The sequence below is a fragment of the Lepidochelys olivacea genome (genome assembly GCF_965140295.1).
Source record: "Lepidochelys olivacea isolate rLepOli2 genome assembly, chromosome: 25".
NCBI lineage: Eukaryota > Metazoa > Chordata > Testudines > Cheloniidae > Lepidochelys > Lepidochelys olivacea.
In genome coordinates this window covers 10,895,909-10,908,508 of record NC_140435.1, presented here as the reverse complement: position 1 = coordinate 10,908,508, position 12,600 = coordinate 10,895,909, and the positions used below count along the sequence as shown (strand labels likewise).

Below are 12,600 nucleotides of genomic sequence, written 5' to 3'. Positions count from 1 at the left end.
CGTGGGTTTGCTTAGATTAACTTTGGCACTCAAGGGTATGAATTTTTCACACCCCGGAGTGCCATAGCTATGTCGACCTATGTCTTTTTATGTAGGAAGGGAGTGATGGCCTGCAAATGTGCACCTAAGGAAAATATTAGCAAAGTCATCTGTTTCACAATCCCAGTATCGTGTTTCCCAGTATTTCCCAGGTTAAGTGAAATGAGCAACCTAATTCCCCCCTAAATCCCAGTACAATTCAATATCCCCACAGGGTTTCTGAGCTTTCCAGTGAATCTCCTCTTCTGTGCGCCAGTTTTCAGACTACGTTTTTTGTCCCAGAGATGGTCATCTTTTTAGTTCTGGTGCAGAGAATACTGGCAGTGCTTAATAAATACTAAACAAGAATATAAACTCGCTAAAGCAGTCTGCTGCATAGAAGAAATCAGTGTCGTTTATGGAAAAATACAGCAAAGATTGCGCAAACCGTGTGTGTTTTTCCGAGAAAGGACATTTTGCCTTCTGATTGCAACACTTTGTTTCTTCAGTAGAGTAGCAGTTAATCCTGTTTCAGCTGCACTGTGTAGTCATAATGTAGGGGAGCTTTCGAACTTTATCTGTTGCGCTGGTCACATTCCTTGCTGTCAGGATGTGTGATTAGCATACTTACCCAGGATTCCTGGCCTCCTTTTTTGTCACTACTGACCCAAATTCTTCTGCTGGCAAAACAGTGAGGTTAGTAACAATCTGGTGAAGGGCCACTTGAAATGTTTTAGAAGTGATTCAGATCCTAGTAACATGTGACCCTGCCCCTGAGGCAGTGGTTTTGTCTCAAACAGCATGTTACACAACATTACTTCAATCAGCATACCGTGGTTACGTCTCTGGAAATAGACAAAACAAGAAGTTTGTACACTATTACTTCCAACTCCAACTTGCCTTCAGCTTTAAAACACCACTCTCTAAGCGCAGTATTTCATCTGCTCGTACCAGCTCTCTGGAGAGAAATAGAATTTAAAATCAGAGATGGGATCAGACAAATTATCAGAAGAATGTTAGTTGTTATATAGAGCGGTTACAGTGATAGACGCTCTGTAAATCAATATTAAAAAAAAAATGGATCCCATTCTGCTCAAATTCTGCTCTCCATTTCTGCTCCCGTGTAACCCAAATGTAGCCATAGTAGCTTGTACCCACATTAAATGCTATGGATTTCATGGTAAGTTTTTCACAACATACATCCAACAATGTTTGGTTTACGACGATATTAATTTCCATTTTATGTTCATGCAAATATCTAATTTAAAAATGTTTTTGGCATTCAAATTAGGATCCTGACATCTTAGATATATATGCTGGTTTATAACAGACTCTCTTGTGACTGAATGGTGAAGCATTTATGTCAATTAGGCTGCAAATGAAATATACAAAGAACAGGTCTTCTCAAATTTTAGTTTTCGTGGCAGAGTATGGTTCTTCACAGAGTAGGTGACGCGAAGCTAATGGGACAGTGTTTCCATGAGCCGCTTCTGAAGCAAAGTGTTATTGATATAGTAAAGGAAAGTTACTATATTTTTAGTGAGAGCATTTTGAGAGATTCACCTTGCAGCCTCAGCATTAGAAATCTGGCACCTTGTGACTTGTTTTATAGGAGAAAATGGTCCTTAATCCAAAGAAACTGAGATTCTTCTCCGGGTTTTACATTTAAGGCCACATTGTCATCAAAACATGTAACAGTGAAATTAGATGCACTCAAAATGTAGGAGAGGCATTTTCCTTTAAGGGTCATTCTGATTTTAATTAAATATCCACAGATTTGTATGGCAGAATACAAAGCAAAAAATAATAATAATACATAGTTAACAATCGTCTAGGTCTTCTAGCATAAACCACCTAAATTCAAACACTTTAGAAAAATGACAGTTCACACATTTTTACACATAGGTATGGGCGGGAGGGCGCACTGCAAAGGAAGAAAACTGAGATTGATTATAACCCCCTCTTATGGTGGCTTCAAAATTCACTTTCACAGTAGCATGCTATATTTTTGATTGCCAGTTAGTATGGAAATACAAAAGAAAACGTGTGTCTGCATTTTTAAAGCAATCTTGCCTGTTTATTTCTCCTGCTGTCAAGCCCATATCAGTTTAAAGCAACCATTCTTGTATTAACTCTGTTCTTTTTCCCTAGCCGGGACGGTGAAATAGATGAGTGTTGCTTTTAAGAATGTTGAACACTTAGGAATATTGTTTTTCTCTACCAACATGTAGACACATTTGTAAGCAAAGAGTCTTTGGAAAAAGTAGATGGAAAAATTGCCATGAGGTATGCTCTAAACGGATGCTCAGATTTACACAGGACTGTAGAGAAGAAATTGAATTCGTTTTCTAACCTGATTAGATCCCAGATTCTGTCCATTTTGGGTCCTGTGTCTTGTGGACCAAAACAAAAACTATTGGATAGTCCTGAATTTAGAGACATTCAAACAATGCCAGGACACAGTAGGTTGATTGCATAACCCTGTTGATGACTGCTGGTTAACCCTGGAAAAAATATCTGCAGTTCAGAAGGACTGATCATGTCTACCTCATTCTACTGATTTCGTTGGGCTGTCAGTAAAATACAGCAGAACAACAAGTAGATTGGAGAGAAATCACTGAAGCTGTTAAACGAACAAACAAAAAAGTTTCCTTCACTATGGCCCATATCCAAAGTTTACTGAAGTCAAAGGAAAGAGCCCCATTGACTTTAATAGACTTTGGAGCAGGCTCTTAGGGAGTATGCATGAATACATTAAAAATTGAATTAGGATGTTTTAGACTCTGCCCTTTAACTATCTCGATATAAAGACCAGAATCTGATTATTTTAGTTTATGGTTTTCCATGACATGGATGGTAGAATTCAACCACTAGTAGCTGTGAGCGCAATACCTTCTTGTTGTTCTTGGAGCTGGTGCCACAGATGTAAGATACCCTTTCCCTCCGTCAAAAATGGTGCTCTGGATGGACTCAATATTGGAACTAATGCACACAAGTCCAGGAGTTGCCTCACCCAGGAAAATGTGTTTGATAACACCTGTTACTTGGTATCATACAGAGCATTCGTAAGTCAAAACAGCTACTCTTCAGAGGTTCTTTACAAGGCAGGAATAAGACCAGGTCTACACTAGACGTGTTTCTGGTATAGTAATCATGCAATTTTTACATTTTTAGACCCGCAAAAGCCCTAAAGTAGATGCAGTTAAACCGCCAGTTGCTGCTTCTGCTGGTCTAGCTGATTTTGTTTGGGGACCTGATTGAAAAACTGCAGGAACACGAGAGTTTTTTTGCTAGTGTAACTATACCCGTGTAGCTATCCCATTAAACCCTTTCTAGTATAGGCAAGGCACTAAAGTCCTCACTGTCAGGTCTCTTTCAGTCAATGGCAAGGAAATCTCTTGCCCTACCTCCAGCACTCTTTTCAGTTGGTATTCTATATAGCAGCATCACATCCAGGTGTAACCGTTTTGAATGGCAGATCCATTTTGCCTCGGAAAGTAATATTGTTATCAACATCGATAGATTTCTCCAGCAGAGAGTAATAGTGAAGATGCACGGAAATAAATACACCAAAGGCTTCTAAGGACATCGTTAACATCAAGAGTGGAGCTTGAGTAATGCCACCAGACTTCTGACATGGCATTACGTGATGCCACGTGACAATTTGTAACTTACAGCAGATACCTGCACATCTTAGTTCTGCTGTGAGGCCCAGGTATGTTAAATGCCTTCAACTACCGAAGAAGTAGAGCTGTCCAGTATGACGGCACTTCGTGAAGTGTTATTACTAAAGCATGTTTTGTTGTAGTTTTTAAACAACTGGTTGAGGACTCCAGGCCTATGCGGTTATACCAGATCCCTGCGCTCTCTGAAACTTTGTCTGCCATTCCGATTCTCTCTTTTGGCGGGCCAAATCCAACCCTCCTTGAAATTCACTGAGTCTTTCTATTGTCTTCATTGAGAGTCGAATCCAGCCCATTATGCTCTTTTTAAAACAAATGCAGCCATTTTGTGTGGAGTATTTTTACAGTCTAGGGATCTTATATTATATTGATGTATGAAAACATTTTAAAATCGCACAAGGCAGTCAATACCAGTCTTAGATATGTGGCTGCATATCTTGGTAAAGGGATACTGCCAACTTGAATGGCACGTTTCCATCTCAGACTTTTGTAGCTACTAGGGTTACAAGTAATACCTAAAATCGGGACAGCTGAAAGAAGTGATTGACACTTTTTTGTCTCTTTTTTTAAATTTACTTTGTGCATTTGACAGCACTGTGTGTATCGTCTGTTTCACTTTTTCTCCTGTACAGTCGGTTTCTTTCATATTGAAAAGATCCTTATATAGACATCAGCTGGGAAGCAGGAAAATCTCTTGACACATTTTAAAACAAGATCTAGGATATCCTGTTTAAAGATCACTCTACCAGAAAGTGTATTTTTAAAAAAAAATTAGCTCGTTTTACGAAAGTCAAGTTGACGTTCTCCATTTCAACGAATTACCTTCCCTCTCTGTGCAAATGAAATAGATGATGTACATTTTAATATCCTGAAACCTCAACCCCAGTCTGGAGGACCTACCTCATAAGGTGCTAATACTTCAATCTCCAGGTCCATCCTTTCTGTGGTTTCTCTGCTAACGCTGCAAATGATGGTGTTTCAAAAAGGTCACCTATTGTGGTTACTATTCACGATCAACGTTTTAGTTCTCAAGGTCCCAAGATGGAAGATAAATCTGTGGGTGTTTTTCCCCCCCAGCAGAAGGTGTGCCAGAACAGTGTTAGTCCACTGACTGGGATGTTGTGAACATTTCTGCTGAAGTGTTGGAGTTACTACAGATGTGGTGGAGGTTTCTGGGGTTGGATTTCAAACATCTCTTTAATTTTCTACCCAACTGCCCATGGTATGACTTTACAACTCCCTTCCATCCTTCAATATCATACAGTTTATTGCATTCTTGACTTCCACTGAAATGCAGGAAAGTGTTCTCAGAATGAAAATAAAAGTCTAGGCCCTTGAATTTCTGATGGGAATGGGGAATTCACATGTTCTGTACTACAGCAAGATCTGTAATGATTTATTCTGAGTCTGTTCCAAAGTTCTTTGATGTCAGGGGGAGTTTTTTTATGCACCCCAATGGGTTTTGGATCAGTCTGTTTGTGAGAGTGCACATTGCTTTGTGGACCAGCTTAACCCTCCCATATTCTGATGACTGCTTCTTGCCTTGAAACCAAGTGACTGCCGAGTTTTTGGAATTCTTAGTGCAAAATGTTCTTTTTTTTTGTCTTATTTAGTGTAAAACTCAAATTCCAAAAACCCTGAAGTGCTGCTTTCTTTTGCTTGTAGCACAGAAATCTGACCTCCACGCCAGCAATTGGCTAAGAGTGAAATTTCCAGGAAGCCAGGTGGCTTCATGAATGCTCGGCAAATGAATTGTTACTTCTTTTTAACATGCCTGCAAGAGAAAGCATCAAGATCTTCTTCTTCTGTGGTTCATGATATCAGTGCAGTTCTCCTCTCCTTCCATGCATACGTCTGCTCAGTAAATAAATCCATGACTGAAGAGTCATGCATCCCACTGAAAACCTTCTGCCCACAATATAGGAGAAACATGCAGAACATGAGAAGATAAGAACATTGGCAAGTATATGGTTAGCTAGCATACTCTCTGCTCCTCTGCCATTGTTAATGATAGGAAAGTATAAAAAGCAACGCTCTGCATTTTACAGAAAGCTGATTCCTCTGTTCAGAAAATCTTGCTTTGCCAGTATTGCCCTCCTGTGGGGTTTTACAGCAGAGTGAAGTGGCATTAATTTCAAATGGTAATGAATAGCTGGACTGTTGGGGCTCTGTACATAAGATCCACCTGGGACACCAGTTATAAAATGTCTCTTGACCACTGAGATTCTCAGATAATTCTTCAGCTTCAGAACTCATCCATAAGGGGTTTTACCTTGTGCACGTGTGACATTGTTTGCATAGGCTGACCCTGGGCTAAGACAGGGGTTTACAAATTAGGTTGCCCGATTTATGCTTGTTCAAATTCTTCTCTCCTCTGCTCAGAAATCTTCATGAGCCCCCAAACCACGTGTTAAAGTCCCGATACCATGTCTGCATTGTTTTTGAGCTGAGCGCCTGCATGTCCATACAATTCCCCGTCTTCGTATTTGCAAGATTTCCCAACCTAGGTTTGTGCTGGTCACGCTGCAATCCGCCCTTTGCTCGGACAAGACTCTCACCACCCAGGAAGAGAATGTAGGAACATTTAGCAGCTTCTTTTTGCAATAGGAGGTATAAAGAGTGGATGACTGTCCAGTGTCATCATCTATGTAAAGAAGAGGTGTGAAAAACTTCCCAGTCCATAAGGTTCCTTCATAAGAATAGGTCTTTCTTTGTGCCATGATGTGAGAAGGTGCATATAGAAGGATTCTGGCTAAGGTGGCATCCGAGGTAGAGGAGCCTTCTTTCAGAGTATAGTCTTTTATCTGCATGAGCCTTATGAAGAGGGACAGGACAAATTAAACATCATCGCACTCACTCATAGATAAGTTTCACCATGAGTTAGCTAGAGAGCTGGACCAGCAAGGATATCCCGAGGTGCGGGAGCCAGGGATGGGGGAAATGTGTTGGCCAAAGGCTTGGTGGATACGTAACATCTACTGGAAGAAACATACCCCGTATCTGTAAGGGAGGAAAACTTGCTCTTCCCAGTTCCTGCGTTAGCGAACATAGGCCCACGGCCATCGGAATCGCTACCTGGAGGAAACTGACGAACAATTGAAAGCAAAATTGCACAGTGCTGGCCAGCAGCAAGTTAGGGAAGGGGTTTATGCATTAAAAAAAATAGACCTCTTCTTTGAGCTGGTGGCTGTAATGGACTACGGGGTGATGTTTACGTGCTAAAAGGAAATATTGTATACGTTTGCACTGCTTATCTCTCGCCACAAACCATCCTGTCCTAGAAAGTGCTATTATTGGATTATTCTTTCTTTAAATAAAATGTTTCCAGAAGCTTTAAAGGACTTTGCATCTCTGAGACGGGGGAGGCAGGTTCCTTGATCTTACAGGAGTTGGAATGAGAAGATGACAAGATCTTGTACCAGGAAGGGCATTTACAGTGGGTGACTGCCAGGTTGCATCATTCTCCGGTTCCATTCATTCCTCGTTATTTCTATTCATGACATGCTAGGAGGAGAGAGAAAGACAGGGACATTTTTAGAGGGAAAACTGTAATAAATCTTATGCCTTGAAAGCCAAATAGCTAAGCATCCCAAAGAATATGGATACATGTGAGTTTAATCCTCCATAAAATTCTGCAAGCCAAACACGTCAGGCCATCTCATCACGGTATTCCTTTTCCAAAACTCCTATTCACTTCAATGGGCATTTTGCCTGAATAAGGACTGAGGGTCCAAAACTGCAAAGTTTTATTTGCTCAAAGTTGTGCTTATTCATGCATGTAGTCCATTGATGTCAAAGGGTGGCATGGTCACATTTAACGTGGCCCTTAAGAATGCTAGGTATTTCCTATGCTGTGATCTATACGTTCCCTTATGCGCTGTAAATTACAGCTATTCCACTTTTTAAACATTATGCATGTTGTCCAGTAGACTTTTAGGGGTTGATGTTTGTTTCCTTTGACCGGTTGTATTATCCTTGATGTTAATGAGCATTTCTAACTGGTTACAGTAATTTTTGGGGGACAGTCCTTAAACATAATCAATGCAGGCCGCTACTCGGGGCCAAACACTGACTGGCCCAGCCTCGCTCTCTGGTAGCAGGGCAGGAGAGGATAAAAAGTTCCCTGGCTCACCACTCTTCGCATCTCATAATACATACTTTTCTGCAGCGAAAGCTCATTCAAAGCCCAGTGTTTCCACCCAGCAGCTCAAGGACTCGCTAATGCTAGCCCAACCCTTCCTAATGGGCCACACGTTTCTCTGCTGTTAAACTCCATCAACGAGATGCATGTGTCTCCAGCAGGTGTTTCTGTGCTTGAGGATGGTGGGAGCATTAAGGAACGCCAGCCAGGGCGCGTCTACACTAGGGGTTAGGTCAGCTTAACTTCATCGTGCAGGGGTGTGGATCTCTCAGACCCCTGGGCGACATAGCTGAGTCAACGTTTGAGCGTAGACCTGGCCCCACTCGGCGAACATCGGCTTAATTTTAAATTCCGAATTAGAAGTAGGTTTCATTCCAACCTGGTTTCCTGATCCTCCCTCGGCAGCGCAGGCCTGCTTGGGAGACAAACATTGCAGTGAATAAGCAAATCTGCACGACACGCCTGTCATCCTCAACTAACAGCCCTAGAGTCTCGTGTGGTTTTTTGGAAGGACGCAGGCAGCTCCAGTGGACTCTCCCAGGTTTGATCTTACCCTGGGGAGGGCATAGTAGCAAGACCCACCTTCCCCTTCAGGAGTAGAAAGGAGAGACTCTGGTAAATAGAGTCAGAGCCAAAGCAGTCACACAATCAGGTCTTGACACTGCAGGCTGACATTTGTCATTGCTTTGCATTCACATGTGATGATGCTGGAGGGTCATATTCTGCTCCGAGCTGCACCCAGGCGTTCAAAGGAGTTGCCCAGCTTTCCCTGGCAGCAGAATTTGGCCCTTTCCTTTGCAGCAGTGCAATATAAAGACAAACATCGCTACAGAATGTCAGGAGACCACTCCGTGTGACGTTGTGGTTCTCTGGCTCCAGTCCCTGACCACAGGGTGTTTCCAGCTCTGTGAAGTCGAAGAGCACTGCCAGGAATCTATTCAGACAGATGAAAACCAATAATGGCGAAAGATCAAGCTGATCCATGTATTCTTTATACTGCCACAGTACAGAAAATATTTCAGTCTCTAGAACAGGAGTAGGGCTCATCAGAATTGGGACCTGGGGGGAGGTGACACAGCAAGGCATGGTGCTAGGCTTAGAGAATTCGCTAACTTGGGCAATTACAAAATGCCCGGGAATCACGCAGCTGTGTTTTGAGGTCATTCCCCAAAGGGCCATCTGATAGTTTCAGAGGGTGGCGTTTCAGAGAGCTACCCGTCAGCTGCACCACTCTGCAAATTCCTGTTTCTAGGAGATTGTTGCCACGTTTATGTCTATAAAGATTTTGACCTACACATGTGGGTGGGGTTTTTCCTGGTGTAAATGGGAGGGAGAGACTGGCAAAGGCAAAGTCCCAGGCTGACATAAGGAATTCAATCTTACCCAAAATGGGGGCTGAATGGCTGTGGGGCAATAAAGCTTTGTAAAGTTCTCTTCCCTTTATTCATTGCCTTTGGGCTAAGAGCAAGGTAGAATCAATTTCCTATCCCCGCTCAGGGCTTGCCAGGGCATGGACCCTGCTTCCTTTCGCTTAGCACTGCAGGTTCAATATCAAAATGATCTCTGGCTTTAAACAAAACCCTGCACCTCACGTTCATTTCTCTGCGGGGACAGGATGGATTCCAAAAGTCCCTCGTTTCCTTTCTCACTAAATCTTGGATTGCCAGGTGTCCGGGTTTCAACCGGACGGTCCAATCGAAAGGGAACCTGTGCAGTGTCTGGTCAGATGTACTGACCAGACACCAAAAGTCTGGTTACCGTGGGGGAAGGAGGCATTGGGGTCATTAACCCATGCCAGCCCCTGCTCAGCCAGGACTGCCTCCTACCTGCATCTCATGGGCAGGCAGGATCTGTGTCAGGGACTGCAGCTCCTGACCCAGCCCCAGAGCAGAGGGAGGCCAGCTGGTGAGGGGAGGGAGGTGGAGAGGATCAAGTGATGAGGAAGGGGGAGAGGGGAGAGCAGTGAGTGACAGGGGAGGGGTGGAGAGGAGTGAGTAGGGGCAGGGCCTCGGGGGAAGAGGTGGAGCAGGGGGTGGGGCCTCAGGGCAATAGGCGAGGCAGGGGGTGGGGCAAGGCAGAGGGTCCGGCGTTCCTGCTTTAGGGTCCGGTTTTCAGAAATTAAAGAAAGTTGGCAACCCTACATCTCTTGGTTCCCGAGAACAACACGCTCTGCCCCTGGCTTCACATCCTTTGATATGCGAGTCCCTGGGTGAGTCCCGGGATTATCTAGGGCAGAGCTCCCTGGCTGCAGTGACTCAGGAGAGATCTGCATTTTAACATGCTGTCTTTTCACTGTGGTCCCTGAACACACAGTTGAGCAATCACGAGCACTGGGGCATGGGGTTTGATGGCAGCAATTGACTTTGTGAGCTGCTACACAATAGGATTGTTGGTTATACTAAGACCAGACTGGTCTTTAATAGGGTTAGAACCTTCTTGACGCATGCACCCGCTAAGTGACATGGCCAAGTGTGTGCCCTTCCTTTTCTTTCTGAAGATCTTGCTGATTTGCTCGCTAGATTTTCCCCGGTAGCTTTTATCACGATATTTTCAACCACTACTGGCAACATTACACCAGGTTTTCAATGGAACAGAACTGATAACAATGAACCAGGCAGGTGCTGAGGTGCAGCATCATGGCATGCAGCTCACCGACAAGTGCAGGGTATTTACCTGTCTTTCTCTGCCATTTCTTGTTTCTCCTCTGCCCTGTAATGATAAAATGTATTTGAAATCTACCGAGTGGGAGCTGCCAACGTGAAAGGGATGCGCTGGATTCTCCAGCTCATGCGGCTTTTAAATCAAGACCGGACATCTTTGTGAACGAGATGCTGTGTCTCCGCCCAACGGGATTTGGCTTGCTGCAGAAGTTAATAGGAGGGGTTCTTTGGGCCATTGTTATGCAACAGATCAAACTAGATGATCCTAATGGTTCCTTCTGGCCTGAAATCTATGGTTCTATTCAAATACCGAGATCCAGACCTTTCCATTTCTCCTCGCTTATTACAGATCAATCTCGCTTTTATGGTACGTATGGTGTTCTGAAGATGTAAAGCGCTATGTACCTATATTGCTCATTATGGTCCTGATCTTGCAGCCGTTACTCGAGTGAGTCATCTTTTCTCCCATGACTAGCCCTTTGAGACTGCTGGCTGCTCTAATTTTACGTTTGTGGCTGTTTTTGGGCTTTAGAGGATCTTGCAGGTTTTTTTTTTTTGGTTTGATCAGCTCAAGCAATTTAAAGGAATACCGCACTAATTACTTCTAATAACTTGGGGCTAGAGTCTGGCAACCTTACTTCTGTGGAGTAGCCTCTTACTCCATGGGTGAAACCGTGACCCGAATGGGAGTTTTGCTATTGACGTCAGTGGGACCAGGATTTCACCCCAAAAACCAGTGCAGAGAAATGCAGGCCTGGCAGAAACTGACCTTTAGGCTTGGGTTACACACAGGTTTTGCACTGATATAACTCTTTCGATTAGGGGGTGATTTTTTTTAAACCAAAATAGTTACATTTGTAGAGTGGATGCAGTTATACTGGTTATAAAGGTGCTTTGTACTGGTCTAGCTTATTCCCCTTTCTGTACAGGAATAAGCTAGACTGGTATAAGCCCCTTTCATACCAGTCTAACTGTATCCACACTAGAGGGGGGTTGTACTGATTTGAACTTTAGCAGTACAGGGAAAGTGATATGATTTTGGGGGGCAGGCAAGCCCTGAGAGAGGTAAATAGGCTTTTATTTAAGTATGCAGTCACATGCATTTTCAAACACTGATCAGTTTTTCAATAGCTCCTTAACTGTGAAGGGTCCATGGAACTGCATGGCTTTAAAGGGCTGGAGGGCTGTGAGTGGCCCCTCCTAAAAGTGAGGGGGGGCCGACCGACACCAGAACCGTGGTCCTGCCCCCTGGGCCATCCCTTCTTCCTGAGGCCCCGCCCCTTCTCCCCAAGCAGCAGGGTGTGGCCAACAGGGAGAGAGCCATCCAATGTATCAAGATCATTTTGAATTCTAATCTTGTCCCCCAAAGTGCTTGCAACCCCTCCCTGTTTGGTATCATCCCAAATTTTAAAAATGGACTCTGTGCGATAATCCAAATCATTTATGAAGATATTGAATAGAGCTGGACCCAGTACAGATCCATGCGGGACCCCACTCGATACGCCCTTCCAGCTAGACTGTGAACCATTGATAACTTCTCTCTGAGTACAGGTTTCCAATCAGTTGTGCATCAACCTTCTAGTAGGTTTGTCTAGGTTATATTTCTCTCGTTTGTTTATGAGAGGGTCATGTATCAAAAGCCTGACTAAAGTTGGAATATATCACATCTCCTGCTTCCTCCATCCACAAATGTTCTGATTCAGAGAAACATTTCTGCAATAAATAAAAATATCTGCTGAAAGCAAACACGAAAGGGGGCCAGAGACAACCGAAGCGTGTGCTTAACTTTAAGCACACCTGTAAGTCCATTCCTGTTCCACAAAGCACATGCTCAAGTGCCATCAAAATCAAAGGGACTTCATCATGTGCTTCGCATTAAGCATGTGATCAAGAGCTGTCCCGAACAGGGATGGAGTTACGTGCTTTGCTGAACTGGGGACTAACACAGGCCCCACTTTGCAGACACTCATATAACTTTGTGTCCATGAATAATACCACTGAACTCATTGGACAACTCACATGGATAAAGTTACTTGGGCACACCAAGTGGATGTACTTGCGTGCCAAAGTTTTCTTGTGTGTAAGAGTTTGCAAGTCG

The 12,600-nt window shown here is 43.6% G+C and overlaps 1 protein-coding gene across 7 annotated transcripts in view; it reads right to left on the bottom strand.

Annotated features, from left to right (window-relative positions):
- Positions 1-437: 437 nt before the first annotated feature.
- The window catches only part of ATCAY (ATCAY kinesin light chain interacting caytaxin), a gene marked incomplete at its 5' end in the record, with an annotated part of 38,432 nt that continues 26,269 nt past the window's right edge, over positions 438-12,600 (bottom strand). For 4 of the 7 annotated variants that reach the window (XM_084614751.1, XM_084614755.1, XM_084614754.1 and 1 more), the window contains 3 exons: positions 1,768-7,205; positions 8,222-8,257; positions 10,516-10,551. In XM_084614751.1, coding sequence (XP_084470877.1) covers positions 7,196-7,205; positions 8,222-8,257; positions 10,516-10,551 — 82 coding nt within the window. In that variant the 3' untranslated portion in view covers positions 1,768-7,195. Of the gene's footprint in view, positions 864-1,767; positions 7,206-8,221; positions 8,258-10,515; positions 10,552-12,600 lie in introns of those variants that run through there. The other 3 variants (XR_014709659.1, XM_084614752.1, XM_084614753.1) reach the window with 3 other exon arrangements.